At 44.3% G+C, this 27,831-nt stretch overlaps 1 protein-coding gene across 3 annotated transcripts in view; it reads right to left on the minus strand.

Annotated features, from left to right (window-relative positions):
• The window catches only part of USP18 (ubiquitin specific peptidase 18), a 38,772-nt gene extending 11,431 nt beyond the window's left edge, over nucleotides 1-27,341 (minus strand). Inside the window, exons 1-8 of one of the 3 annotated variants that reach the window (XM_061638550.1) lie at nucleotides 27,110-27,341; nucleotides 22,013-22,183; nucleotides 10,638-10,734; nucleotides 7,295-7,440; nucleotides 6,879-6,958; nucleotides 6,029-6,175; nucleotides 4,718-4,813; nucleotides 4,013-4,183 (exon numbers count right to left, since the gene is read on the minus strand). In XM_061638550.1, the coding sequence (XP_061494534.1) occupies nucleotides 4,013-4,183; nucleotides 4,718-4,813; nucleotides 6,029-6,175; nucleotides 6,879-6,958; nucleotides 7,295-7,440; nucleotides 10,638-10,734; nucleotides 22,013-22,175 (900 nt within the window). In that variant the 5' untranslated portion in view covers nucleotides 22,176-22,183; nucleotides 27,110-27,341. Of the gene's footprint in view, nucleotides 1-4,012; nucleotides 4,184-4,717; nucleotides 4,814-6,028; nucleotides 6,176-6,878; nucleotides 6,959-7,294; nucleotides 7,441-10,637; nucleotides 10,735-22,012; nucleotides 22,184-23,159; nucleotides 23,245-27,109 lie in introns of those variants that run through there. The other 2 variants (XM_061638548.1, XM_061638549.1) reach the window with 2 other exon arrangements.
• Between the last annotated feature and the right edge of the window lie 490 nt (nucleotides 27,342-27,831).

Genomic DNA, 27,831 nt, shown 5'->3' on the forward strand with positions numbered 1-27,831 from the left:
AGTCCATGGCTCGCCTGCTTCATAAACTTTTTAATTGTCCACTAACAGGTGACAAAATGCAGATGAAGATGGATCATTTGTTATGACTAAGCACTACAGTTTTATGGACTGACAATGGCCTCCTTAGAAAACTGTATGGACCAGATAACTTTTATTTATTTATTAAATTTACATCCTGCCCTTCCTCCCAGAAGGAGGCCAGGGCAGCAAACAAAAACACTAAAAGCATTCTAAAACACCTTAAATATGAAAGATTTTAAAACATCTTACAAACATCTTTAAAAACATTAAAACAAAACATCTTAAAAACAGCTTTTTAAACAAAAAAACAGCTTTCAAAGTATTTTGAAAAGCAATTCCAACACAGACAGAAACTGGGACAAGGGCTTTATTTAAACAGCTTGTTGAAAGAGGAAGGCCTCCAGCAGGCACTAAAAAGACAATAGAGATGGTGCCTAATATTTAAGGGGAGGGAATTCCAAAGTGTCAGTGCCACTACACCAAAGTGTCAGTGCCACTACACCAAAGGTCCACTTCCTATGTTGTGTTGAAAGGACCTCCTGATGAGATGGCATCTGCAAGAGCCCCTCACCTGCAGAGCACAGTGATCAACTGGATATACAGTGCCTTGCAAAAGTATTCATTTGCTTGCATAAGTATTCAACCCCTATGCTGTGGAAGCTCCCAGTTTACAAAGATTAAAGAAATTGCCCTGTGAACCATTAAAATTGCTGTCACACTGTCAGGGTAAAACCCCACTGTTGAAGGATCATTGGTCAGGCTGTGGATCTGAAGGAAAATGAAGACCAAAGAGCCTTCTACAGAAGTGAGAGATAATGTAATACAAATGTAGATTAGGAAAAGGGTACAAAATAATATCCAAATGTTTGGATATCCTAATGAGCACAGTTGGATCAATAATCAGGAAGTGGAAGCTGCATCACACCACCCAGGCACTGCCAAGAAAAGGCCATCCCTCAAAACTCAGCGCTCAAACAAGGAGGAGACTTGTGAGCAAAGCCACAGAGAGGCCAGCCATCACTTTGAAGGAACTACAGAGTTCAGTAGCTGGGAGTAGAGTAATGGTGCACCAGTCAACTATATCAAGAGCTCTGCCTAACACTGACCTGTATGGGAGGGTGGCAAGAAAGAAGCCATTACTCAAAAGTACTATCTGAAAGCACATCTGGAGTTTGCCAGAAAGCATGAGTGCCCCAGCTGCAATGTGGGAAAAGGTTTTGTGGTCAGATCTGAGACCAAGACAGAGCTTTGTGGCCAAAACTCAAAGCGCCATCAGTGGTGTAAACCTAACACTGCCCATGCCTCAAGACACACCATCCCTCCAGTGAAGTATGGTGAAGTATGGTGGTGGCAGCATCATGCTGTGGGGATGCTTCTCATCAGTAGGGACAGGGCATCTTCTTAAAACTGAAGAAGAATGGATGGAGCAAAATACAGGGAAATACTGCAAGAGAACTTGCTTCAGTCAACTAAAAATTGAAGCTTGGGGGGAAATTCACTTTTCAGCAGGACAATGTTCCCAAGCACAAGGCCAAACAAAGCAACATTGGAGTGGCTCAAGAACAAAAAGGTGAATGTCCTCCAGTGGCCCAGTCAAAGTCCTGATCTCAATCCCATTGAGAATCTGTGGCGCTCTTTGAAAGTTGTGGTCCACAAGTGACGTCCAACCAACCTGAATGACGTGGAGCGAATAGGCCAAGAAGAATGGGCCAAAATCCCTCTGACACTGTGTGGAAAGCTGGTACATACCTACCCCAAAAGACTTAAAACTGTTATTGCAGCAAAAGGTGGCTCTACCAAATATTAATGTGTGTGGATTGAATACTTATGCAAGCAACATGTTTCAGGTTTTTTTTGTTTCTTACAAACATTTTCCAACATAAAACCAATGTCACCTTACAATAACTGATTTTGAGTTTCAGTGTTTCAAAATAAAATATCACACAGAACAAAATTACAATGTACCATTTGTAATTCAGTAATATGAGAGCATTGGTCAGGGGTCTGAACACTTTTGCAAGGCACTATATAAGGGGTAAGACAATCTGTCAGGTGTCCTGGTCCCAAGCTGCATAGGGCTTTATACACCAAATCCACAACCTTGAACTTGGCCCAGTAGCTAATGGGCAGCCAATGCAATGCTTTCAGCAGCGGGGTAAAATGTTGGTGATACCCTGCTCCAATGACCAATCACACTGCCACATTTTGCACCAGCTGCAGCTTCCAAACTAACCTCAAGGGCAGCCCCATATAACTTTTCAATGTTATTTTCTAGTCAAAGCCTTTTATATATAGCATAAATGGGGAACCTGTGGCCCTCCAACTCCCATAAGACCCAGCAAGCATGGCCAGAGGGCAGGGAGGATGAGAGTTATAGGCCAAACAACATCTGTAGGGCCGCACATTCTTCACTTCCAATATACAGGAATTCAGTGTCCTAGTGTCATTATGGGAGCTGGAGTCCAGCAACATCTGGCAAGCCACACATCCCTTTTTGATACAATAGACCATTGTGCTTCTGAGACTCCCCACTGACCATAGTTTCATCCTTATGTTTTCCTGGGATGCAGCTCTAAGGAGGAGAATTTCATCAGTGGGTGGGGGAAGAGGCAATTACCTCTTCCTCGAACACTGTCAAAGAGCAGCAGTATGGCAACCTTGAAGCTGAAATGGCATCCCTTTCTGGGGTTGGTAATTCCTGCTTCATAATTTTGAGGGGATTCAGAACAGTTTCCATAGATACAAAGATGGACAAAATGCAAACTTGCACTCCAAGGACAAACATTTATCTGCAGCGTTTGAATATGCTATCCCAGCATGCAACGGAAGGACTTGACTGGCCATGCCAGACATGGATGCAGTCTTAGACAACAGGAAAATTCAGCCCAGGCAAGGTATTCTCTTGCTAAACGTTTAGCCCAGAGTAGGGATAATCAAGTCAGTGTCTCCCCCTTGCTGCTTACAATCAACACCCCATTCCCCTCTGCTGCTTTCTGTCTGTGAGTTACAATCAACACTTCATTGACATCAGTGAAAGGGAATATACACAGAAAGTAGATCAGCAAAAGTATCAATCACACTATCAACAGTTTCAAAGCAATTAAAAAAAAGAATCGGATAACACCTGTTCTGGCCCGCTTGCACTGGCTTCCAATATGCTTCCGGGCCAGATTCAAAGTGTTGGTATTAACCTACATAGCCTTATACGGCGCGGGACCACGATATCTGTCGGAACGCCTCTCCCATTATGAACCGGCTCGTACATTACGGTCTGCTACGAAGGTCCTCCTCCGGGTCCCGACCCATAGGGAGGCCCGGAGGGTGGTGACAAGATCAAGGGCCTTCTCAGTGGTGGCCCCCGAACTATGGAATAGTCTCCCCGAGGAGGTGTGCTTGGCGCCGACCCTATCATCCTTTCGGCGCCAAGTTAAAACCTTTCTCTTCTCCGAGGCATTTTAATTTTTTGTTTAATGATGGTAATGTTTGTAATTTGATCTTAGTTATGCAGTTTTTAGATTGTGAAATTTGATTTTAGATTGTGATGCTTTTGTATTTTCCTGTATTTTATTGTATTTATGTTCACCGCCCAGAGAGCTATTGCTAGTCGGGCGGTATCTAAGTTTTAAAAATAAATAAATAAATAAATAAATAAATAAAAGAAGAATGAATCTGAAACTAGGCATGGAGAGTTGCTACTTCAAAATTCTCCCCACAAAGATAGAGAATATCAGAAATAATAATTAATCCAATGGCAAATCCAATTATTGCAGAAACGGAGCCCATCACTAGCCCAGGTGGTGAATCTCCAGCCCTCCAGATGTTGCTGAACTACCATTCCCATTATCCTTGGCCATTGGTCATGCTTGCTAGGGCTGATGGGAGTGGTAGTTCAGCAACACCTGGACAACCAAAGGTTCCCCACACTGGCTTTAGCCCATTTCATGATGTCTCCTAAGATCAACGTCAACAATGATGTAGATAAGTGTCCCACCTCCTCCTGGGCATCTGGATAATACTGTTCTGACGTCAAGATCTGGCTGAAATCTAGACTCTGTGGAAAGGCTAAGGAATGTCTGATCTTCCGAGTATGGCTGCCTTCTTTGCAGCAGAAACGCTTCAGGTGCAGCATCAACGTCTGGGGAAGATGCATTACTTTCATGCTCTGCAAAATCAACACACATCAGTATTGAAAGGCAAATACAGAGGCAAGCATAAAAAAAGCTTCAAAGTAAGAAGGGACTAATGATCCTAGGGAATAACCTGTGTGCCCTTTCCCTTCAGAAAACCTGGATCCAAATCTTACATTCAGCAAGCTAGTACTAGTGGCCTTAACCAGGGTGTACATTTCGTAACAACCAGGGAGTCACCCCCTTGAGTTTTTCAATAATAAGGAATCAGGGTATAAATATGTTAGGAACAAAGGAAGCTGCCTCATACTGAGTCAGACCATTGGTCCATCTAGCTCAGTATCATCTACACTGACTGGCCATGGCTCTCCAGGATTTCAGACTGGGGTCTCTCCCAGACCTACCAGCAGATAGCGGCCTTCTGTACGCAAAGCAAGTGTTCTGTCATTAAACTACAGCCCTTCCCTGTTATTCTTCAACCTCATTCCAATACAGAAACAACATGAAATTCCAAACAGTGGATTTCCAAGGAATATTGCAACCCTATCCCCCCAAAAAGGCAGCATTACCCGTAGACATGGCATTTTCATTTCACACTCTTCACAGTGGCATGCATTTTCATCCGTCAGTTGTTCCGGTGCAAAGAAACAACACAATGAATCTTCCTAGAAGGGTTACATAAGGCAAAGAGCAGAGGTTAGTCCCTCAAACCCAGAGGTGGGGAACTTGCAGCCCTCCAGAAGCTGCTGGACTACAGCTCCTATCATCCCCGACCATTGGCCATCCTGGCTGGGGCTGAGCCCAACAAAATCTGGAAGGCCACAGGTTCCCCATCCCTGCCATAGGGATCAGCATGCCTTGACAGCTGCCTTGAGGTGATGAGGCATCTGTACAAAATCCTGCCTTCAGCCACCACCTACCACTGCACATCTGGAAAACACAGGTTTTTGCTAGATTTACTTTCAACCCAATATTATGCACTGCTTAGACATTTAAAAAATATTAAGTAGTTTGTAAATCCTTTTAAATAAATAAATAGAAGCTTGGGGATCAGCCTCTCCACTCAATCTACACATCAGTGCTCAGCTCCTCCCTCTACAGAAAAGCTTTGCTCCGAAGGCACAGCAAGACGGTACAGTTGGTTTCGCGGTCTCAAAAGATGGGCTGAACCCCTCCCTTTTTCTTTATCAATTAGTCTTGACTACAAGAGTCGTCTCCTCCACTAACCAATCTTAATGGATGTTTTTGTAGCCTTCTCTGCCTTCTCCTCTGTCCCTCAGCTCTCAGGGGTCCCTGCTCAGCAGGACTGTGGTTTGATATTGTGCTTTGAATGTGAGCATGCCCCCTACAGGACAAGAGAGAGCACCACATCTGTTGTGATCCTTGTTTAGTTCGGGAACTACTGGCTTTTTTAACAAAAAGCCAGTAGTTTCCAAACTATGGTCTGTGGACCACCAGTGGTCCATGGCATGTCTGTAGATTTGTGGTTGAAGGCAGGAGATGGCATATCCATCACCTTAAATATTCCTATTTTTAATTGTATTTTTATTGCTTTTTTATTTTTTATATTGCACTTTTTTCTATTACAATTTGAATTCTATGGAATTAAAATGCAATACAATAAAATAAATACACTTTATTTATAAATACATTTTAACTACTGGGAGGAAGGGGGGATATAAATTTAATAAATAAAGTAATAAATAAATAATAAAATACAGTTAAAAATCGTTTAGCACAGCACATTACAACTGTTACAAGAGGCAGAAAAGTCACTGAGTGGCCCACCAAGACCATTAGCCATTTTCAAGTGGTCGGGGGGGGGGAGTTTGAGAACCACTAGGATAAACCACACTGTGAGGCAGTCCTGATAAGCATACCAATGTCCTGACCAGGCGAAAATCAGAATCAAACAATGGAAGCGGCAGCATCAACATGTTACTAGCATTCTTTGTTTCAGTCGAACACTTTTGACACACGAGGTGCTCCTGAAGCCGGATTGTGTACAGAACAGTCAACCTTTCAGCCTTAAAGAGAAGAGGAAAAGAAAATGGATAAAATAATGTGCTCAACATTGTCAACAGATGGTGCTCTTTATGTGACCCCAAGCTGGTTCCCATTATAGTGAAAGCAAACAGAAAGCCATCATCACAATCAACTGTCTGCCTCCCTAAAGAATCCTCTATCCAACGGATTTAACCCAGACATCCCTCTGTCAGTGCGCCTTGGGTAGTTGAACTATTAACAGCCTGCATCTGTACTGGAATTATTTTTAGATGCTTCAATTGGTTTTAACACTGGTGGCAGTATACACAAGACATTATATACTTGAATCAATGGAGACTGAGTTCTCATATTCTGCCTAGTCTGCACACAGTCTATTGCATATTTTTTTGCCCCTGAAAAGCATTTCTTGACAAAATGGCTTCATTCTGAAAATAAAAGCTTATTGCAGATTGATCCTGCGTCCATTTGAAAAGAGATGTGGGCGGTCCCAGCAATGTGGGGTGTATCCACACCTGTCCAATGGCCTTGTGGGTGATTTATATACAAATTTATATGCAACTCTCTGGCAGAGCTCCTAACACAGATCTGCAGCAGGATTTCTGCTACTTCAGCAAGGAACAGAGGGTCTCTGGGGTATAGTTAAAGGGCCTGTGCAGCTTACTCAATGTGTTTGCACACAATATAGTGATAATATGTTTTTCTTTGCAAAACTAGGACACTTACCAGATCCACATTTGTGATTTGGTCCTTAATTAGGTTCCAGAGGATCAAGAAGAGATGAGAAGCATCATACAGAACAAGAACTAGACAAAAAGGAGAAGTCACAAGCAAAATGTAGCACATCAGCTTGTTTATTTGGGTCTTTTGTTACTTTCCCAAATTCTGATATTCTCACCCACTTTCTCCACTATATTCTCTCCAGCTTCAAACTCTGTATACATTTTTGACAGGCAACATTCTATTCCCGCCCTGTCAGCAAATAAACACAGCATAGCTGTAGTGTTTTGCAATCATTCATCAGAGCACCTGTATTCCCATTCTAAAATCATACAAGGAGAGGTTGGTTACAACTATAAGCTACCCACTCCCTCCAAATTACATCTCCCAGTTGGAACAAAAGTCCTTCACTTGCTCCTTACATTTCACATTGTGTATTGAGAGGCAGCGAGCAAGATCCACTGGATGCACAGATTTTCTTTTGCTCTGTTGCATCTGCTCCAAAAGCAAGAGCATTTGGTAAGGGATGCTGGCTTTCTGCTCAGTAGGGTCAAATGGCACTTTGATCCTGCAACACAAAGAACAGAAACTATGACCATACCTTACCATCAGAAAATATTGGGCCTCATACTTTAAGGCTGCAATCCTAACCATACTTCCCTAGAGGCACGATGGACGGGTAAAATAAATAAATAAATCTAAACGCAATTAATGACTTAAAAGTGCACTAGTTAAACTGAAGTTTATTGTTTATGCTCAGAAGCCTTGGGAAAGCATGGACCTAGTTTTAATTAATATTCATTGTTAGCTATAGTCTTCTTTACACAGCTCATACTATGGAATTCGCTCTCACAGGAGGCAGTGATGGCCACTAACGTGGATAGTTTTAAAAGAGGATTAGACAACTTCATGGAGGAAAAGGCTATCAATGGCTACAAGCCATGATGGCTGTGTACTAACCACAATGGCTCCAGTACTGGAGATGGTATATTTATTTTATTTTATTTAATGTGAGAGCCAGTGTGGTATAGTGGCTAGAGTGTTGGACTACGACCTGGGAGACCAGGGTTTCAATCCTCACATAGCCATGAAGCTCACTGGGTGACCTTGGGCCAGTCACTGCCTCCTAGCCTCAGAGGCCGGCAATGGCAAACCACCTCTGAATACTGCTTACCATGAAAACCCTATTTGTAGGGTCACCATAAGTTGGAATCGACTTGAAGGCAGTCCATTTTAATTTAATGTGTTTATGTACCATTTTTTGTCACAAGTGACCTCACTGAATACCAGCTGCTGGGATTGCAAGTGGGGAGATTACTGTTGCACTCCTGTCCTGTTTGTGGGCTTCCCATACCTGTGTACGGGAAGTGTGATATAGTGGTTAGAGTGTCAGACCATGGTTGAAGTACCAGCTTGGCCATGGAGCTCACTAGGTGACCTTGGGCCAGTCACTGCCTCACAGCCTAGCCTATCTCACAGGGTTGTTGTGAGGATAAAATGGGGAGGGAAGAACCCTCCCCATTTGTACACTACCTTGAGCTCCTTGGGAGGGAAAGATATGATATAAATGTAATAATAAAATAAAATTTAAAAAAATCTGGCTGGACACTGTGTGAGAACAAGGATCTGGAATAAATGGGCCTCTGGTTAGATCGAGCAGGGCTCTTATTTTCTAAGCCTGCATAACATTTTCAAGTGTACAGTATGCTATTGTTGTTGTTAATAATAATAATAATAATTTAACCATCCAATTAATATCCAATTAATATTGGAATATAACTCTATTAAATAAATAGCAATTACAACTCTCCGGGTGCTGGTCCTAATGTATCCACCCAAACCACATGACAAACATACACAAGAGAGAGGCATCAGCATGCTCAGGGAAACCCCAAGGTTTGCAGAAGTACAACAAATATTTAGAGAAAAAAATAAGGGGCAAGTTCCACCTCACACCCCAAGAAAACAGCCAGTGAGAACTGGGTATATTCAGTGCGGATGGGATGCTGACCAACTCTTAGAAGAGGGAACATGGAATGGAGCAGCTTGAACCCTGAACAGGAGCACACCGTACTGTAACATTTCATTGCAGGGCCCACTTGTCCTCCTTACTGTCGTCCTATACAACAGGGATAGGGAACTTTCATCACAGGCCTAATTGGGCCTGCCAAGGGTCCCAGTTTGCCCTGTAGAGCCATTTACCACAAACCATGCCCATCTGCCCCACACCTGATGTCATATTTAGTTATTTATCAAAATACTTAAATACTGCAATTTTATTTTAAAAAAATCAAAGCAGAGTACAAAACAAATACACACACACACAATAACCATATAAAAACAATCAGAAATACAGATCACCAGGTAACTGTAAAAAAGATATTTTTCTCTTTTCCTGTGTAAACCATATGTGGCATCAGACGTGGGGCAGGTACAGACGCAGCTAGAAAGGAACAATCGCGAACTTAAAGGAAGGTCCAAATTGTTCCTTTGCAAGCAGGAGGCCCACTGGGATCAGCCACACTAGGGAGTTCCCAGTCTGGAACTAGAGTATGGAGGAAGCACATTGAATTCAATGCCCTCAAGCAAGTGTTTTGAATCCAAAACTGCCTCCTCTACAGAGAGGGAAATGTTCCATTTAAAATGAAGTATTTTCTGCTCTGCAGAGGAAGCAGTTTGGATTCAAAGTACAGTGCTGTGAATCCCAACCACTGCCCTTGGAGAGAGAAGAAAATGCTCTGGTTAAAAATGATGCTTTTTTTTTTCTTCTCCAGAAAAAGATACTTGGATTTAAAATGAATCCAAAGTGCTTTCTCTGCACAGGGGAATGCTCCATTTTAAACAGAGGACTTTTTCCCGCTGCAGGTGATCAGCAGTTATAGCAAGCCTCTTTTGAAGAGACACTTCCAGCGCCAATCAGCAAAAGAACTTGCTGGTTGGTGGTTACAGCGACCTCCTTTCAACTTTGTCAGGTAATACTTGACCGCCCACCTGTCAAAATTGACCTGCAGAGAATGGGGGATTAAGGAATCCAGTCCACTGACTGAATCTAGTTCCCTACCTCTGCTATATGATAACAGTTTTACTACCTACAAGTTACAGATGGAAGGATTGAGGCTGACAGAGTGGATTGCCCACGGCCACCTAATGAATTTATAGCAGAAGCAAGATTCTAATTGGGGTCTTCCTCATTAGTTGCTCAGTGTTTTAACCACTTTGCAGCATTTCATCTTGGAAAGTGAATGCTGCCACCAGGGCCAGAGCCAGAGGGTGGCCAGGTTTTGCTCTGGCCAAGGGCCCATGCAGCCCAGAGGGGACCCTGAAGGGGCCCTGGTTAGGATGGTGCTCCTGTTCTGTGATCTGCAGCAGCATTGGGTCCTGCAACTCAACTCTTCCAAGGATCGCTGTGAGGGAACTCCCAGGCACCCTCCCCCAATGCAGACAGCTCGGGTTTCAGTAAGCCTGCCTGAATGCCCCATCTACCTCTCTGGTCAGTGTGAATGCTGTGCACGCATGCCTGCCATCATTAAAGATGGCAGGGGGGCTTTCCTAAGAGGCTGCCACCCCTGCCACCATCTCGATTAATGGCAGGCATGCATGTTGTGCGTGCATTTCATTCACACGACATGAGAGGTAAGTGCCGCATGTACGAGGGGGTGTTGAGCTACAGCGCCACAGGCCTGGGGCAAGCTAGTGCCCAAGGGCCCAGTCATGCCTGGCACCAGCTCTGGCTACCACAATTGATGGTGGGAAATCATCACTCACCTCCGGAGGATCATAGTGAAGTGTCTGTTCATGAAGAACACCTGAAGCAAGGAATTGAGGCAGCAGCTTAGTCCAATATTGTACAAGCCAACAGCTCCTGAAAGTAAGAGGTGAAATGAAAACACACAGCTTTGGTGAACAGCAAGGAGAAATATATCCCTTTTAACTTACAGTTGCAAACTTACTTTGGATTAAGTTGTGTTAGGGGCAGGGAGCGATACTTACCTTGGTGTAAACAGGCATAGGATCAGACTGCACAATGGTATAATGAAGGCTCCCCTCGCTGGATCATCACCTTGCAGTGGTGAGTGGGCTTGCATGTTCCAATGAAGCCTGTGAGCGATGCTGTCGGGAGTCATGTACTCCCAGCAGGGTCACCCATGGCGGTAAGATCAAGGGAGAGGAACCAGACAAAGAACGACCCAAGAAAGTACTCAACGGCAGAACAGGCGGAGGATAATAATGTGTATGTTACAACGGCTGTGAAGGAGGATGAAGGCTGCAGCAGACAAAAGGCTTCCAATCATCGTGGTATCCATGCCATTGGATCAAAGCCTTTTTCTGTCAAGATTGTGTGTTGATCGTCATGCACCGATCTCCCCACATAAAACAAATTCACGCACAGGCATCTTCCAACCAAACCAAACGTTCCATAGCGATCGGCAAATGGCAACGGAGGCAGGACTGTGAAATCCGGAAGCTCCTAGTCATGGACTGGCACATGGGCGGTGGATACAGACTCAGTCGTCCTGGCTCAAGGACTGAGGCAGTTGAGTAGTTCGGCAGCTGTATCCACGACTGACCAGTCCTATTCAGGATCCACTCTGCTCATCCCATATGGGGAGGGGGCTAGAAAAGGTGCCCTAAACATAGTCTGCCTCATCTCTCTCCCTGACTGGATCATCGCGTCCAGTGGGGTCACCACTTAGCAGTCGCAAAAGACAAATGAACTTTGGAACGTGGAATATATGGACATTGCTGGACAATACAGATAGTGAATGTCCTGAACGCAGGACTGCCATCATCGCGAGGGAGTTGAGACATTTTGATATTGACATAGCAGCACTCCAAGAAACTCAAAGAGCAGGAGAGGGACAATTGAAGGAAGAAAAAGGAGATTACACCTTCTTCTGGAAAGGACTGCCTGAACAAGAATAATGAATAAATGGAGTAGGCTTTGCTATTAAAAATGATCTTGTGAAGCTCTTGTCAGAAGTTCCTACTGGCATTAATGATCGACTCTCAACTCTCCGATTAGAACTCACCAAAAACCAGCAGGCAACTATTCTAAGTGCTTATGCACCAACATTAGATGCTGACGAAGACATCAAGGAAATTTTTTGTGCCCAGCTGGACACCACCTTATCAGAGTTGGGCATGATTTTGATTTATGGCCAGAAACCATTAGGAAAGAAGGAGTTGGCAATAGCAACCTGAATGAATGGAATTCTACTTCTGACTAAATGTGCAGAGCATAATCTTGTTATCACAAACACACTCTTTCGCTAGAAATATAAATTTAAAACATCATGGAAGCACCCTTGGTCAAAGCACTGGCATCTCCTGGATTACGTGATTGTCCATACCAGAGATCGTTGTGATGTACTCCTCACCAGGGCCATGACGAGTGCTGATGACTGCTGGACAGATCACCGATTAATTCGATCCACTATGGCCATTAACATTGTTCCTCAACTTAGGCTCCAAAGAAGAAAACCAAGGCATAAAGTGAACATCCACGCCCTTCAAGATCTTATTAAGTGAGTTTGCTTTCAAACAACTCTCAAGAAACATCTACCTATGGAACTCCCTGAAAACGTTAAGGAACACTGGATTAAACTGAAGACTTCCATTATTGCAGCATGTGAACAAACTATTGGATACCAAACTAAGAAACATCAGGACTGGTTTGATGAGAATGATAGTGAGATTGAACATATCATTAACAAAAGGAAAGCCTTCCAGATATGACAGAAAGACATTAACTGTGCTGCTAAGAAAAAAAATCTATGCCAGTGCAAAGGCTGAGGTCCAAAGAAGAACTAGAGAACTTAAGAACGCCTGGTGGATAAAGAAAGCTCAAGAAATCCAGCATTTTGCAGATGCTCATGTTGCACGGGGCTTTTTTAATGCCACAAAGGCCATCTACGGACCAACAAACCATGGTACAAATCCCTTACGTTCAATAGATGGTACCAAACTTCTAAAGGACAAAGAGTCTATTGCACTGCGTTGGAAAGAGCATTACCACGACCTCCTTAATCATAACTCTATTGTGGCTGATGAGGTCTTCTCGTAAACCCCACAACAACAAATTAGAGATGATCTTGCAGTATCCCCCAATTTGGATGAAGTCAGTAAAGCCATTAATCAAATGAAGAATAACAAAGCTAGTAGACCTGATGGGATTCCTGCTGAAGTCCTTAAAGAAGGTAGGCTTGAATTTACACAACAACTTCATAAGCTCATTGAAAAAATCTGGATGAGGGAGGAGATCCCGGAAGACTTTAGGGATGCCATAATTATCACTCTGTTCAAGAAGGGTGATAGAACAGATTGTGGGAACTACCGAGGCATCTCTCTTCTTGCTACCGCAGGTAAAATCCTTGCAAGGATCCTCGCAAATCGCCTCCTACCTATCTCAGAAGACATCCTCCCTGAATCCCAAAATGGTTTCCGCCCTTCCCGGGGGACAGTGGACATGATCTTCACTGCGCGACAGCTTCAAGGAAAATGCAAGGAGCAAAACCAACCTCTGTATATGCCGTTTATTGATCTGACTAAGGCCTTTGATACTGTAAATCGAACTGCTCTCTGGACCATCCTTCTGAAAATTGGATGCCCTGATACATTTGTGAATGTTTTGCGAGTCCTCCATGACAACATAAGGGCAACAACTTTGGATAACAATGGCTCTCAAAGTGATCCATTCAAAGTGGGATCAGGCATCAAACAGGGATGCGTCATTGCTCTGACCTTGTTTGCTATCTTCATCGCCATGATTCTACACCTTGTTGAGGGGAAACTTCCCACTGGCATGGAAATCACATATCGAACAGATGGAAAGCTTTTTAATCTCAGTAGACCGAAAGCAAGAAGTAAGGTAATTACAACCTCTGTCATAGAACTTCAATATGCTGATAATAATGTAGTCTCTGCACATTCAGAGGAAGATCTTCAAACTATCCTAAATATCTTTGCAGACGCATATGAAAAGCTTGGCCTCTTGCTTAACATCAAAAAAACCAAAGTGCTTTACCAGCAAGTGCGAACCAACCCCTCTGTAGCACCATCAATCCAGCTTAATGGTGCGATGCTGAAGAATGTCCATCACTTTTCTTATCTTGGCAGTCATCTCTCTGTAAAAGCTGACATCGACGCTGAAATTCAGCATTGTCTGAGCTCTGCAAGTGCCACATTCTCCCGAATGAAGCGTACAGTGGTCGGGGATCGGGATGTTCGCAGGGAGACCAAAATGCTTGTTTACAAAGCCATTGTGCCAGTCATACATACTACCGACCTTACTGTATGCCTGTGAAACATGGACCATCTATAAACACCACTCCCAACTTCTTGAAAGATTCCACCAACGCTGCCTCCAGAAAATTCTGCAAATTACTTGAGAAGATAGGCGGACTAATGTTAGCGTATTGGAAGAAGCAAAGACCACCAGTGTTGAAACAATGATCCTTCAACATCAACTACACTGGACCGGCCATGTTGTCCAAATGCCTGATCACTGTCTTCCAAAGCAGCTACTTTACTCCCAACTTAAGGATGGAAAACGGAATATCAGTGGACAGCAAAAGAGGTTTAAAGATGTTCTCAAAGCTAATCTAAAAAAATGTAACATAAGCATTGAGAACAGGGAAGCCTTGGCCCATGAGTGTCCCAATTGGAGGTCGGCCATTATCAAAGGTGCTATGGACTTTGAAGAAGCATGAGTACAGGGCAAAAGGGACAAACGAGCTAAGCGGAAGGCACGTCAAGCAAATCCTCATCGTGACCATCTTCCATCTGGAAACCTATGTCCTCACTGTGGGAGGCTGTGTTGATCCAGAATTGGCCTCCACAGTCACTTACGGACCTACTGTTAAAGACCTTATCTTGGACGACAATCTTACTTGGCCATGAGTGATCGCCAATGAAATGATAATCAAGGCTAAATTATATGTAACTGAAATAATCACACATTCTCGCCACTCTCATGCCACTGTTTCCCTCCCAGTCTATTTTTAAGAGTGCAAGCTCCTTGGGGCAGGGTCCTTCCATACTTTGTAAAGAAGGAGGTCCCACTCAAGTTTTCTTGAGTCTAGGGAGGTACCAGAAATTTTCTATTTGGGAGTCAGACAGCAGAATAATCTTTATAATATATGCTGTTTATTCATATCTTGTACACTACAACTAATAAAATATATTCTAGGTGGCCTTAGCCATCACTGCAGAAACAGAAATACATATCAGCATGAAATAAGTTGTTGGATATCCATTTAAGACTTCAAAGGCACATCTTAGTTAAAACAAGTTACAATAGATGACGGACTGCGTTAAACGCTAAGTCACATTACAGAGCCAAAGTTACAAAGTACATGGAAATACATGTCAAGATAAATCACCCATCAGATGTCATGGATGGAATAGATGGATGGTTCTCCTGCTTTCGTCGACCCTCCCACTCCAGCAGAGCTGATAAGCAGCAGAGCGAGTTCGGCAGCAGGGCGAGGAGGCCAGGGCCCCCTACTCTGCCCGTCTGTTCCCTGACCTCAACTAAACCGCAGTCTCCAACCCATTGACGTAATAAACCTTAAACAAAACTATGCACGTAAGAAGCCACAGCAGGGGTGTGGGGGCTTTCCAGTGTTTTGCACCGCCTGCAGCATGTACGACTATCTGCCTGTTGGACAGAAGTCGTGGGTGTGCTCTCGGTGCAATGAGCTCCTGGCTCTCCGGGAACGACTTCATTTCCTTGAGGCCAAGGTGGCGGACCTGGAAAAGCTGAGAGAGGCAGAGAGGTGTGTGGAGGAGGCCTTCCGGGACGTTATAGCTGTGTCCCACTCCAACGATGATAGCTCTCCTGCTATCATGGAGAACGATGGTCTCGGGGAAGGAGAGCATCCAGCTGAGGAAGAGGGAAACGATCCCTTAGAAGGGACCCATTCCTTGGGGGATGAGCAGCTGTCCTCTCGTGCCGAGGATATATCTCCAGGGGCTGGAGGGATCCTTGTAGTGGGTGATTCGATCATTAGGAACATAGACAGTGGGGTGTGTGATGGGCGTGTAGACCGCAAGGTGTTTTGCCTGCCTGGTGCGAAGGTTGTGGATATCGCCCGTCGTTTAGATAGTTTGGTAGACAGTGCTGGGAAGGAGTCAGTGGTCGTGGTGCACGTTGGCACCAACGACATGGGGAAATGCAGCCGTGAGGTCCTGGAAGCAAAATTTAGGTTGCTAGGTAGGATGCTGAAAGCCAGGACCTCCAAGGTGGCTTTCTCTGAAATGCTACGGGTTCCACGCGCAGGACCAGCCAGACAGGCCCAGCTTCGCAGTCTCAATGCGTGGATGAGACGATGGTGTCGGGTGGAAGGGTTTGGATTTGTTAGGCACTCGGGAACATTTTGGGACAAGCCGGGCCTGTACAAAAGGGACGGGCTCCACTTGAACCAGAATGGAACCAGACTGCTGGCACTCAAAATTAAAAAGGTAGCAGAGCAGCTTTTAAACTGACTGAGGGGGGAAACCCGACAGGAGCTGAGAAAGGTCCGGTTCGGAATAAACCTCCCCCCTGGGATAAAAACCAAAGAAATGATGAAATTTTAAAAGGGGTAGGCCTAGAAGTAGGCATTGTGAGAGCAGGGCCACAGCATATAAATTCAGAAGAGCAAAATTACCACAGGCCTAACCACAAGTGCCAAAGACACTTGAAGAGAGACACTGCTTACAAGTGCCTGTACGCTAATGCTAGGAGCCTCCAAACCAAGATGGGAGAACTGGAGTGCTTGGTCTTAGAGGAGAGCATTGATATAGTGAGCATAACGGAGACCTGGTGGAATGGAGAAAACCAGTGGGATATGGTTATCCCTGGATATAAACTATATCGGAAGGACAGGGAAGGATGTATTGGTGGCGGAGTCGCTCTATACGTGAAAGAAGGCATTGAATCCAGCAAGCTCGAAGCCCCAAAAGAGGCGGACTCCTCCACAGAATTGTTGTGGGTGGTGATACCATGCCCCAGGAGGGACTTAATACTGGGAACGATCTATTGTCCCCCTGATCAAAATGCTCAGGGAGACCTTGAGATGAGATATGAAATTGAGGAAGCATCCAAACTAGGAAATGTGGTAGTAATGGGTGACTTCAACTACCCGGACATAGACTGGCCACATATGTGTTCCAGTCATGACAAAGAAGCAAAGTTTCTAGATATTCTAAATGACTATTCCCTAGACCAGTTGGTCATGGAACCGACCAGAGGGACGGCAACCCTGGACTTAATCCTCAGTGGGGACTGGGACCTGGTGCGAGATGTAAGTGTTGTTGAACCGATTGGGAGCAGTGACCATAGTGCTATTAAATTAAACATACATGTAAATGGCCAATTGCCAAGAAAATCCAACACGGTCACATTTGACTTCAAAAGAGGAAACTTCACAAAAATGAGGGGATTGGTAAAAAGAAAGCTAAAAAACAAAGTCCAGAGGGCCACATCACTCGAAAATGCTTGGAAGTTGTTTAAAAACACTATATTAGAAGCTCAACTGGAGTGCATACCGCAGATCAGAAAAGGTACCGCCAGGACCAAGAAGATGCCAGCATGGTTAACGAGCAAAGTCAAGGAAGCTCTTAGAGGCAAAAAGTCTTCCTTCAGAAAATGGAAGTCTTGTCCGAATGAAGAAAATAAAAAAGAACACAAACTCTGGCAAAAGAAATGCAAGAAGACAATAAGGGATGCTAAAAAAGAATTTGAGGAGCACATTGCTAAGAACATAAAAACCAACAACAAAAAATTCTATAAATACATTCAAAGCAGGAGACCATCTAGGGAGACAATTGGACCCTTGGATGATAAGGGAGTCAAAGGTGTACTAAAGAACGATAAGGAGATTGCAGAGAAGCTAAATGAATTCTTTGCATCTGTCTTCACAGTGGAAGATATAGGGCAGATCCCTGAACCTGAACTAACATTTGCAGGAAGGGATTCTGAGGAACTGAGACAAATAGTGGTAACGAGAGAGGAAGTTCTAAGCTTAATGGACAATATAAAAACTGACAAATCACCGGGCCCGGATGGCATCCACCCGAGAGTTCTCAAAGAACTCAAAGGTGAAATTGCTGATCTGCTAACTAAAATATGTAACTTGTCCCTCGGGTCCTCCTCCGTGCCTGAGGACTGGAAAGTGGCAAATGTAACGCCAATCTTCAAAAAGGGATCCAGAGGGGATCCCGGAAATTACAGGCCAGTTAGCTTAACTTCTGTCCCTGGAAAACTGGTAGAAAGTATTATTAAAGCTAGATTAACTAAGCACATAGAAGAACAAGCCTTGCTGAAGCAGAGCCAGCATGGCTTCTGCAAGGGAAAGTCCTGTCTCAGTAACCTATTAGAATTCTTTGAGAGTGTCAACAAGCATATAGATAGAGGTGATCCAGTGGACATAGTGTACTTAGACTTTCAAAAAGCGTTTGACAAGGTACCTCACCAAAGGCTTCTGAGGAAGCTTAGCAGTCATGGAATAAGAGGAGAGGTCCTCTTGTGGATAAGGAATTGGTTAAGAAGCAGAAAGCAGAGAGCAGGAATAAACGGACAGTTCTCCCAATGGAGGGCTGTAGAAAGTGGAGTCCCTCAAGGATCGGTATTGGGACCTGTACTTTTCAACTTGTTCATTAATGACCTAGAATTAGGAGTGAGCAGTGAAATGGCCAAGTTTGCTGACGACACTAAATTGTTCAGGGTTGTTAAAACAAAAAGGGATTGCAAAGAGCTCCAAAAAGACCTCTCCAAACTGAGTGAATGGGCGGAAAAATGGCAAATGCAATTCAATATAAACAAGTGTAAAATTATGCATATTGGAGCAAAAAATCTGAATTTCACATATACGCTCATGGGGTCTGAACTGGCGGTGACCGACCAGGAGAGAGACCTCGGGGTTGTAGTGGACAGCACGATGAAAATGTCGACCCAGTGTGCGGCAGCTGTGAAAAAGGCAAATTCCATGCTAGCGATAATTAGGAAAGGTATTGAAAATAAAACAGCCGATATCATCATGCCGTTGTATAAATCTATGGTGCGGCCGCATTTGGAATACTGTGTAGTTCTGGTCGCCTCATCTCAGAAAGGATATTATAGAGTTGGAAAAGGTTCAGAAGAGGGCAACCAGAATGATTAAGGGGATGGAGCGACTCCCTTACGAGGAAAGGTTGCAGCATTTGGGGCTTTTTAGTTTAGAGAAAAGGCGGGTCAGAGGAGACATGATAGAAGTGTATAAAATTATGCATGGCATTGAGAAAGTGGATAGAGAAAAGTTCTTCTCCCTCTCTCATAATACTAGAACTCGTGGACATTCAAAGAAGCTGAATGTTGGAAGATTCAGGACAGACAAAAGGAAGTACTTCTTTACTCAGAGCATAGTTAAACTATGGAATTTGCTCCCACAAGATGCAGTAATGGCCACCAGCTTGGACGGCTTTAAAAGAAGATTAGACAAATTCATGGAGGACAGGGCTATCAATGGCTACTAGCCATGATGGCTGTGCTCTGCCACCCTAGTCAGAGGCAGCATGCTTCTGAAAACCAGTTGCCGGAAGCCTCAGGAGGGGAGAGTGTTCTTGCACTCGGGTCCTGCTTGCAGGCTTCCCCCAGGCACCTGGTTGGCCACTGTGAGAACAGGATGCTGGACTAGATGGGCCACTGGCCTGATCCAGCAGGCTCTTCTTATGTTCTTAAGTGCAATAAAGCTGGCCTTTTATAAACTTTCTTATCAAAGGGAAGGCATATTCTCATGGCATCTACTACAGTCCATTCACTGTCTCTCTTTATTCAACTTTTCAAGTTCTTCTTCAAGTAATTAACCAGATACTCCTAGTGGTCTTCTAACCTCAACTAGTTTGCTTAACTTCACCCCTATAGCCGAAGTGTTGGCTAACTTCCTAGACTTCCTTTTCTGTTTGTACTCTGTTTCATATTTCACATTGCTTTGTTCAGAAGGGAGGGCAGGAAAAAGCCCATTTTTAAGAGAGAACATTTTTCCTCTATGCATCTAAAAAAACTATAAACTAAGCAAATATAAGCAAATGCTAATGATTTCAGCACATTTTATGTCATCTGGGCTGGCCCATTACAGCTGTTTGCAGCATATTGCTTTTCTACACTTGAGTACTTTGGCACAGACATGGGTGGAATTCAGCAAGCATGGAGAGCAGGTGAAGCCCACCTAGTTATTTTGAAGCAGGAGTGGCTTTTTTTGACTCAAAGGCCACACTGAGGGTTTGCCACCCCTCCAAAGGGTACATCAGTGCAGCTGGTGGCTCTGATGTCAATGAGATAGTGAATTCATTCCAGGTTTTAGTCTGGACTTTCAAAGATACACTCAGTCACTCAACAGCCTTTTTGCTCCCTAGGGTAGCACTGATGTAGGAAGGTCTTCTCCTGCCCCAGAGCTGTCCTGGGGAGTGAACGGATCCACACTATAGATTTCAATCACATTATTGCTCCCCCAAAATCCTGGGAACTGTAGTTTGTTAAGGGTGCTGGGAATTGTAGCTCTATGAGGCTTAAACTACGGTTCCCAGGATTCTTCAAGGGGAAGCCATATGCTTTAAATGTGTAATGTGGATGTAAACCCTCTTCTTTCCTTGACGAAAAGGCCCTTTTCTCCCCATCTGGCACAGCACCATTACTGGAAGGCCTTACAGAGGAAACAAGACCAAATGTTTGCTCCTGTTCTCTAAACCCCTCTGATACTTCCTAACTAGGGTTGCCAGGTTCAGGGCCTGAGACTGATCCTGTATCTTTAGGAGAAGAGAAAGTCAGCCAAGTGCAGGCGTTCTTGCAACCCTGTAATGGAAAAAACACGAAGCGGCATTCTCCCTTCCCCCTGCACAACTTTTAAAGATACAGAAGACCTCTTGGTTGCCAGGCCCAGCCTCCAAGAGGTCTTCTGTATCTTTAAAAGTTGTGCAAGGGGAAGGGAGAATTCCACCTTGTGGTTTTTCCCATTACAATGTTGCAAGAACACCTGCACTTGGCTGACTCTTTTCTCCTAAAGATACAGGATCAGTCTCAGGCCCTGAACCTGGCAACCCTATTCCTAACAGAAGGAGAAGGAGCCCTTTGCAAGGATTCAAAAGAGTGACACTGCCCTGGTGCCCCGTTTATAAGATCCGGATGACGGGGCTCAACAGCCCCACTTGCTGGGCTTAATTTTAAAAAAAGAAGAAGAAATGTTTGGGGGGGGACACACACCAGAAACTCCATGGAGGGCGAGATACAACCCATGAGCCACAGGTCAGCCACTCCTGTTTTAAAGGGTGGCCCAGCCTGCTTCATTGTTATTACGTGCATTTTTACTATTTAACATTTACATGTGTTACATTTAACAGAAACTTCCTTTGTTACTATGGTGTGGACACTGAAGACCAAATTGCATGTCACAAATGCAGGCATTGAACCCTGTGGTTTTTTTTAGGGAAAAGCAGCTGGAGAGAGGATGCAATTTGGAGCAGAGAAGTGCCAGCAGGGGAAGGGATGCTTAACTCTCCCACTGCAATATAAACATGTCAGGAACTAGCAGTGGAGAATGCCGAGTCGGGGTCTGCAACAACAGCAGCAGCGGGGGGGAGGGGGAGGGTTGAAGTACCTGTTCACACACGCACACCCCAATTCCCACCTCCAAACGCTTTTTTGCTAGAAGCAGCCATCAGACGTTTAATGCATGAGTTTGAGTGTACCTTATAGTTTTGCCCACTGAAGACGTAGAAAGAGGAAAAACTGTCAAGAGACAGAACAGGGATGGGAAATCTCTGTCAGCCTGAGGGCCACTTGCCCTTCCAGGCAACCTTCTGAGGGCCATGTGCCAGTGGTGGGCAGGCCCAGAGGCAAGAGCAGACAAAGCAATGAATGTAAATGTCATCTTTGTACAATAGGCTAGTTTCTACACACACTCCCACGCCCCTCTCTATCCTCCATCCAGACAAACAAGAGGCATTATCAGAATTTAGGGACACATTCCAGCCTCCGGTGAGGGCACGGGCTGGGGAGAGTCTCAAGGGCCAGATATAGAGGCCTGGAGGGCCACATTCAGCCCCAGGTCTGAGGTTCCCCACTCCTAAGGTAGAAGAGTAGTTAAAAAGAGAAATGAAAAAGGTAGGCATTTTTCTTTAAGTACCATTTCTTAAGTCTGCCATTCCGCAGATCGCTTGCAGCATCTTTTTGCGCTTCTCCAAAGCATCCTCTGTACCGTTCTCTTCATCTGCCTCGGCTGTCATTGTCTGATATCCCTCCAGCTTGAATGTCCTGCTTGACTTCGGGCGCCCAGCTCTCTGACCCATCAAACGTCCTATGCAGCACAGGTAGACAACATGCCAGTTACTTTACCCCCAAAACAAGCATGTCATTTTTTATCTCCTGTGGCTTTGGGGGGAAGATGCTTGAATTAATTTTATCTTGATAACAGGGTTTTGTTTTGTCTTGTTTTTGGTCCTCACAATAATTTTCCCACATAGCCATAAAAGTCAGCCAATAATCATCTAAACCATGTGCTGGTGCCCTGTTCACTTTACCTCCTTTGAAGTGAAAGAATGACAACATTTGTTCTGTAAGGTAGGAGGAGGAGGATTTTAATGCTTCTGCAGCTCACCAGCAGCAACGGCAGTTTCCTCCCAGCCTAGATTCTAGCAGTAGATCAACGCTATTGAATTCAGTTTGTTCCTTGTGGTTGAGGGAGCCACCAACAGCCCAATTCTAACCAAAGAAGCAAGGTGCAAGTCGCATCTGCAACAAGAGTTTTCAGACTGTCTCCAAACTGTATTGTGGGAGGGATTCAACCGCATACTGGGAAATTTAGGTTTGTGCAATTAAAGCGCTCTGTAGCCCTAACATAACAAAACCCACTTTAAAAAAGAAACAGACTTTTTGCAGTTAGGGGACTGATGGGGAAATCCATTGGAAAAGTGTGGGATTAATGCATGATTGACTGGAAGACATACAAATGCACCGCAAGCAAATCATGATAATGCAGGATGAACACTCATAGTCATATAAAAAATGGAAATGGACTGCCTTCAAGTCAATCCCGACTTATGGTGACCCTACAAATAGGGTTTTCACGGTAATCGGTATTCAGAGGGGGTTTACCATTGCCTTCCTCTGAGGCTGAGAGGCAGTGACTGGCCCAAGGTCGCCCAGTGAGCTTCATGGCTGTGTGGGGATTCGAACCCTGGTCTCCTAGGTCGTAGTCCAACACTTTAACCACATATAACCTCCCTGCAAACAACTCAGAATGAATGGTCAATGAAGACTGGATATAATCTAACCTCCACATAAGCTTTAGGCAAACAAATGATGATGCTCCATAAACAGGTCATCTGAGGGAGCCCCGAGGCAGATACTGAGCATGTGCAAGATATCTGGAGATGAGATCATGAAGTTGTAGGTAAGGAGAAGATCCTGCAGCAAGCGCTATCCTCCCCACAGCAGAGGTTTAGCACTGTAGTCATCAAACTATTGCTCTTGCCATGGTTGCTGCAAGGAAGGCAGCTCTTCTACCTCCTGCCGCCTTTCCCGACTGGCTAGTTTTAGCAAGAAGTTCAAGACCCAAATGAGACATGAGCCAAATGAGATGTCCCCATTTTTTTAACTTAAATGCAGCTGCAAGAGGATGCAAATGTGGTAAGAGGCAGGTGGGATGGATGCTTAACATTTTCTCCCACAAGCCATATTTCAGATCAAAATCTCTTCTGCTGCTTTCCCCAGCTGCTTTCCCACTGCAGAGAGTGGAAAGAGAAGCAGCTTTCCAGAAAGAAAAACAGCTGGGGTAATTTTGATTGGATAAATTGCCCGCACAGCTTGGAAAAGTTACTTTTTTGAACTACAACTCTCATCAGCCCCAGCCAGCATGGCCACTGGATTGGGCTGATGGGAGTTATAGTTCCAAAAATTAACTTTTCCAAGCTCTGACTGCCGGTGGTGGAAAGGATCAAGCATTCTCTGCCACTGCTATGATCAGATCTGCAGCCTCTTACAGCTGCATTTTGCTAAAGAAACTAAAAGTGTCAGGGGATTCTGCACATCTCCAGCAGCAACACACTTAAGTTTATCTATGAGATGCCCTGTTCTAATGCAGGTGTGGGCTGACATGCCCAATCTATAGATTCTAACACAGGTCTTATCCATACGGGAGCATTACTTCATACTAAAGTTTTTACCTCCGTTTTCTATTTGCACCGTCCACAGTAAGGGCTCAATGTCAGCTGCAAACACGGTGTTTTCTATTCACACTGAGGGGAAGGATTAATCATGCAGTTTCCTAATGACCATGGCCTCTAATTTAACATTTCCACACCCTCTGGTTGCTTGGCAACATAGCATGCTGCAGTAGGTTCCTTTATAAAAACCCAGAAGTGTGAATATCTGTGCTTTCCCTGGTAGGATACAGCTGAAATACAAATCTTTGTTTGAGCAGTGTTATGCTTTTGCACATAAGGGGGGGGGAAGAGAAAATAAAAGCACAATTTGCAGCAACATAAAAAAGGCCAGCAGTACAGAGGAGAGCAGCCAGATGTTGCTTGTCAGCCTACAGGAAATAAAATGAAGGGAGGAGGGAATGGGTGTGGTGAGGGCAATGATTGACATACCCACCTAAAAGCATTGAAACAAAGCATCTGCAAGCACTAGAGAAATGAAGTGAAGATTTTTTTTCTTCCCGTTTCATATTATCAGCAGATTGGACAATAACAGGTTTATAGGGGGGAAACTGTATGATAGCTTCTGTTTGCCAGTAACATAATGTGAACCATGCAAATTAAAAGGAGATGCGAGTAGCACCAAACACATAGTAAACCACCATGTAGATGAGCCCCACCCACCCCCATACACACAGCAATGGGCTGCATACATGCAGATTCTGTTTGCTCGCCTGTTAAATAGATGGCTAATGGGGGAGCCCAGAAAGCCAAGCTACAGAAGCAGGAGACAAAAGCAGCTGGAAAACAGCTATGCTTTGGAGCTACAAACTACAACATATTTGCTCATCTTGCGGTTTGTTAAGCACCCAATGGTTAACATAAACCATGTTTTTAAATGCAGCCAATATATATGTCTGCACAACATAGAAAATGAACCTTTAGTGTGGCAGCACCTACCCTGTGGAACTCCCTACCCTTAAATATTAGACAGGCGCCATCTCTGTTATCTTTTTGGCACGTATTGAAGACCTTCCTCTTTCAACATGTCTTTTAAGTTGAGACCTTATCCCAGTCTGCCACTTTGTTGGAACTGCTTTTTAATATGCTTTAAAAGCATATGCTTTTTAAAAAACAATGTTTTTAAACCTTTTTTTTAAAAAAAATAGTGTCTTCAAAGCTTTTTAAAAAAATGTTTTTAGAGTTGTTTTGTTTTAATGTATTTTAATGTCTGTTTTTATGATGTTTTAAAGTGTTTTTAGTGCTTTTGTTTGCTGCCCTGGGCTCCTGCTGGGAGAAAGGGCAGGATATAAATAAAATAATAAATAAACAAATAAAAATATGTAGACATCATAAACCATCTGTTTTGAAATTATACAAAATATCAAAAGATATTATATTGTGATGCATATAACAATAAAACATGAACATAAATTCATTTCTATGTCATAATTTATTTTCCAATAGTCAGAAAAGGACTCAATTCTTGTTACAGATTTAGGTTGCAATCCTATGCACGAGGAAGCAGCCTTATACTGGATCAGATAATGGCCATTACATACCACTGAGTAACATTTACAGGTATCATTGAAACCAGTATGCCTTATTTGGGAGTAAATATGCATAGTAGTGGTCTACGCAGGTGTTCTTGCTGGGGTGACCAACATAGATCATAATCAGTGTTCAGTTGAACTCAGTGGTGCACCTCAGGCCAGACTTTGGGGCTGAAGGTCAGGACATCGCAGCCCAGGAGGTCCCCAAATGACTACCCGAAGAGTAGCAGATGATGAGGCAGACATCAATAGGCTCTGCGTCAGCACCTGGGCTGACATGGGCTTGCCAGGGTGCACTGGAGCCGACGTTGCTCACAGCAGCACCCTTTCTTATTGGAAAAACAACATTTTATATTCTGCATGCGGCTAGCTAAGCATGTACATGATTACCGAGGCTCATTTTAATGTAAAAATATCTAACCCTTTTCTATGCCAAAATGATGTTTGAGCACATGTAACTGTAGCATGAGAGCAACAGAAGCAAACTCCCATTTCATTCCTGGCGTCACAATGGTGTTATGATTTGAGTTTAAAATGCCACACTGCACATGCTCAGAAGTATTTCTTCGGGGCTCCTTCACGGTTGTCAAACCTTTCTGTTGTTTTTGCTCTAACGTATCAAGATTGTAAAAAGGGCTGCAAGCGTGGAAGAGCGGGATGGAGAAAGAAGGTAATTGCGTGCTGACTGACGTTATACACATTGCAGTCTAAAGAGGTAGGAGGGAGCATACGACCCTTAAGTCCAATGTCCAAGTGTGCCTGCGGGAGCGGCGGCAAGGGGGCCGCTTGCTCCCCCCCCCATTCTAAATGTAATGGAGTGGGTTGCCAAAGGTCCTGTAGTAACAATTCACAGCCCTTGCTCCCCCACCTCTAAAAATATTTCTGCAGCACTCTTGCCAATCTTTAAAATTACCGAGCTGCACCCTTACTAACTGGGGCTGGTAACAGCTGTAGTCAAGAAAAAAAAAGGGGGGGGGAAGCAAGTTGATGAAGGCTGGTCTACACTGATGGGCAACCTGACCCTCCAGGGTCCCCCAGCCATACTTGGAGATGCTCTCCTTTTTAAATAAGACCAATCGATTTTTTTTCTACTATAGGAACATGCAAGTTTTCGAGGTACAAAGGGAGGCAGGATAGCCCCCCTCCTTACTCATAGGTTAAGTCTGCAATTCGGTTCACATTTTTTAATTTGGGAATGTTCCCCACTGAGCGCCGCGGGAGATTAAAACTCTGCATAGGAAGTTTTCAACGTTTGTCTCATCACAAATGGCTTTGCAAAGCTGCTAATAACTCTGGTCGGGCTCTCCTGATCGCAAGGAGCCATCTCAACCACAGAATCGGTAGAGATCAGTTCTTCGGAGTGTAAAAGCACACTTTCCCCAACAGAAGTCAAGCTGCGATGCTTCGTTTCAGGGATCGGAGGGGAGAGGTACGACGCGGATCCCAGCTGAACGACTTAAATATTCCAAACATTTAAAAACAAAATGAAGAGAAAACGCCAAATTCGAACAGAAAAGTATTGGGACTTACTGCGCTCTCTCTCCCCACCTTCGCTTCGCTTTACACGAGGTTGGTTGGGCAAAGCCTCCTTCGCGCAGCACCTGCACGCTTCCCTTCTCACAGCTGAGCGTCTCTGCTAGAGGGCGTTGCTGAACAGCCGGCCTGAGTTTTGATTTCCCGCGGTTGAGGCAGCCGCTACAGAAAGTGAAACTTAAGATCCAGGAGGAAACGCTCCCTCCCCGCCCCCTCGTTTACCTGGTGTGTATAACCCCGCCGGCAAGAGGCCTGTCCACACGTTATGCAGGAGATCCATGAGTGTATGTCCAATGTTTTTGCACTTATTTTAAGGAAGCATCGGGGAAGTCCGAATCCCATCGGCGGCGGGACTCGGGAGGGGGGCAGATTTGCTCCTCTCCCCCCCTGCACTTTTCTCCATTTAAACGCCGCTGCCTGAGGGAACGGCGGACGGACATATATGTGCATAATTTAATTTTATGCTGCTGTAGAATGTATATCGCCCTGAGATCCCACGGGAGACGGGAATCATAATAAAAACAATAAAAACAATAATTAGACTGCAGTGCAATGAGAAATAACAGTAGCAACATAACAGTGTTGATATATTGTTGATGACTGGCACGTGTGTTGCCTGGCTTTGCTACTGAGGTCGCTGGACGTGTAGTTTGGGAATGTCAGCACAATCCTGTACACGTCAATATTCATTTAAGCCAGGTAAAAAGGTAAAGGTGTCC

This window comes from Rhineura floridana, chromosome 8 (assembly GCF_030035675.1).
Source record: "Rhineura floridana isolate rRhiFlo1 chromosome 8, rRhiFlo1.hap2, whole genome shotgun sequence".
NCBI classification, from domain to species: domain Eukaryota; kingdom Metazoa; phylum Chordata; class Lepidosauria; order Squamata; family Rhineuridae; genus Rhineura; species Rhineura floridana.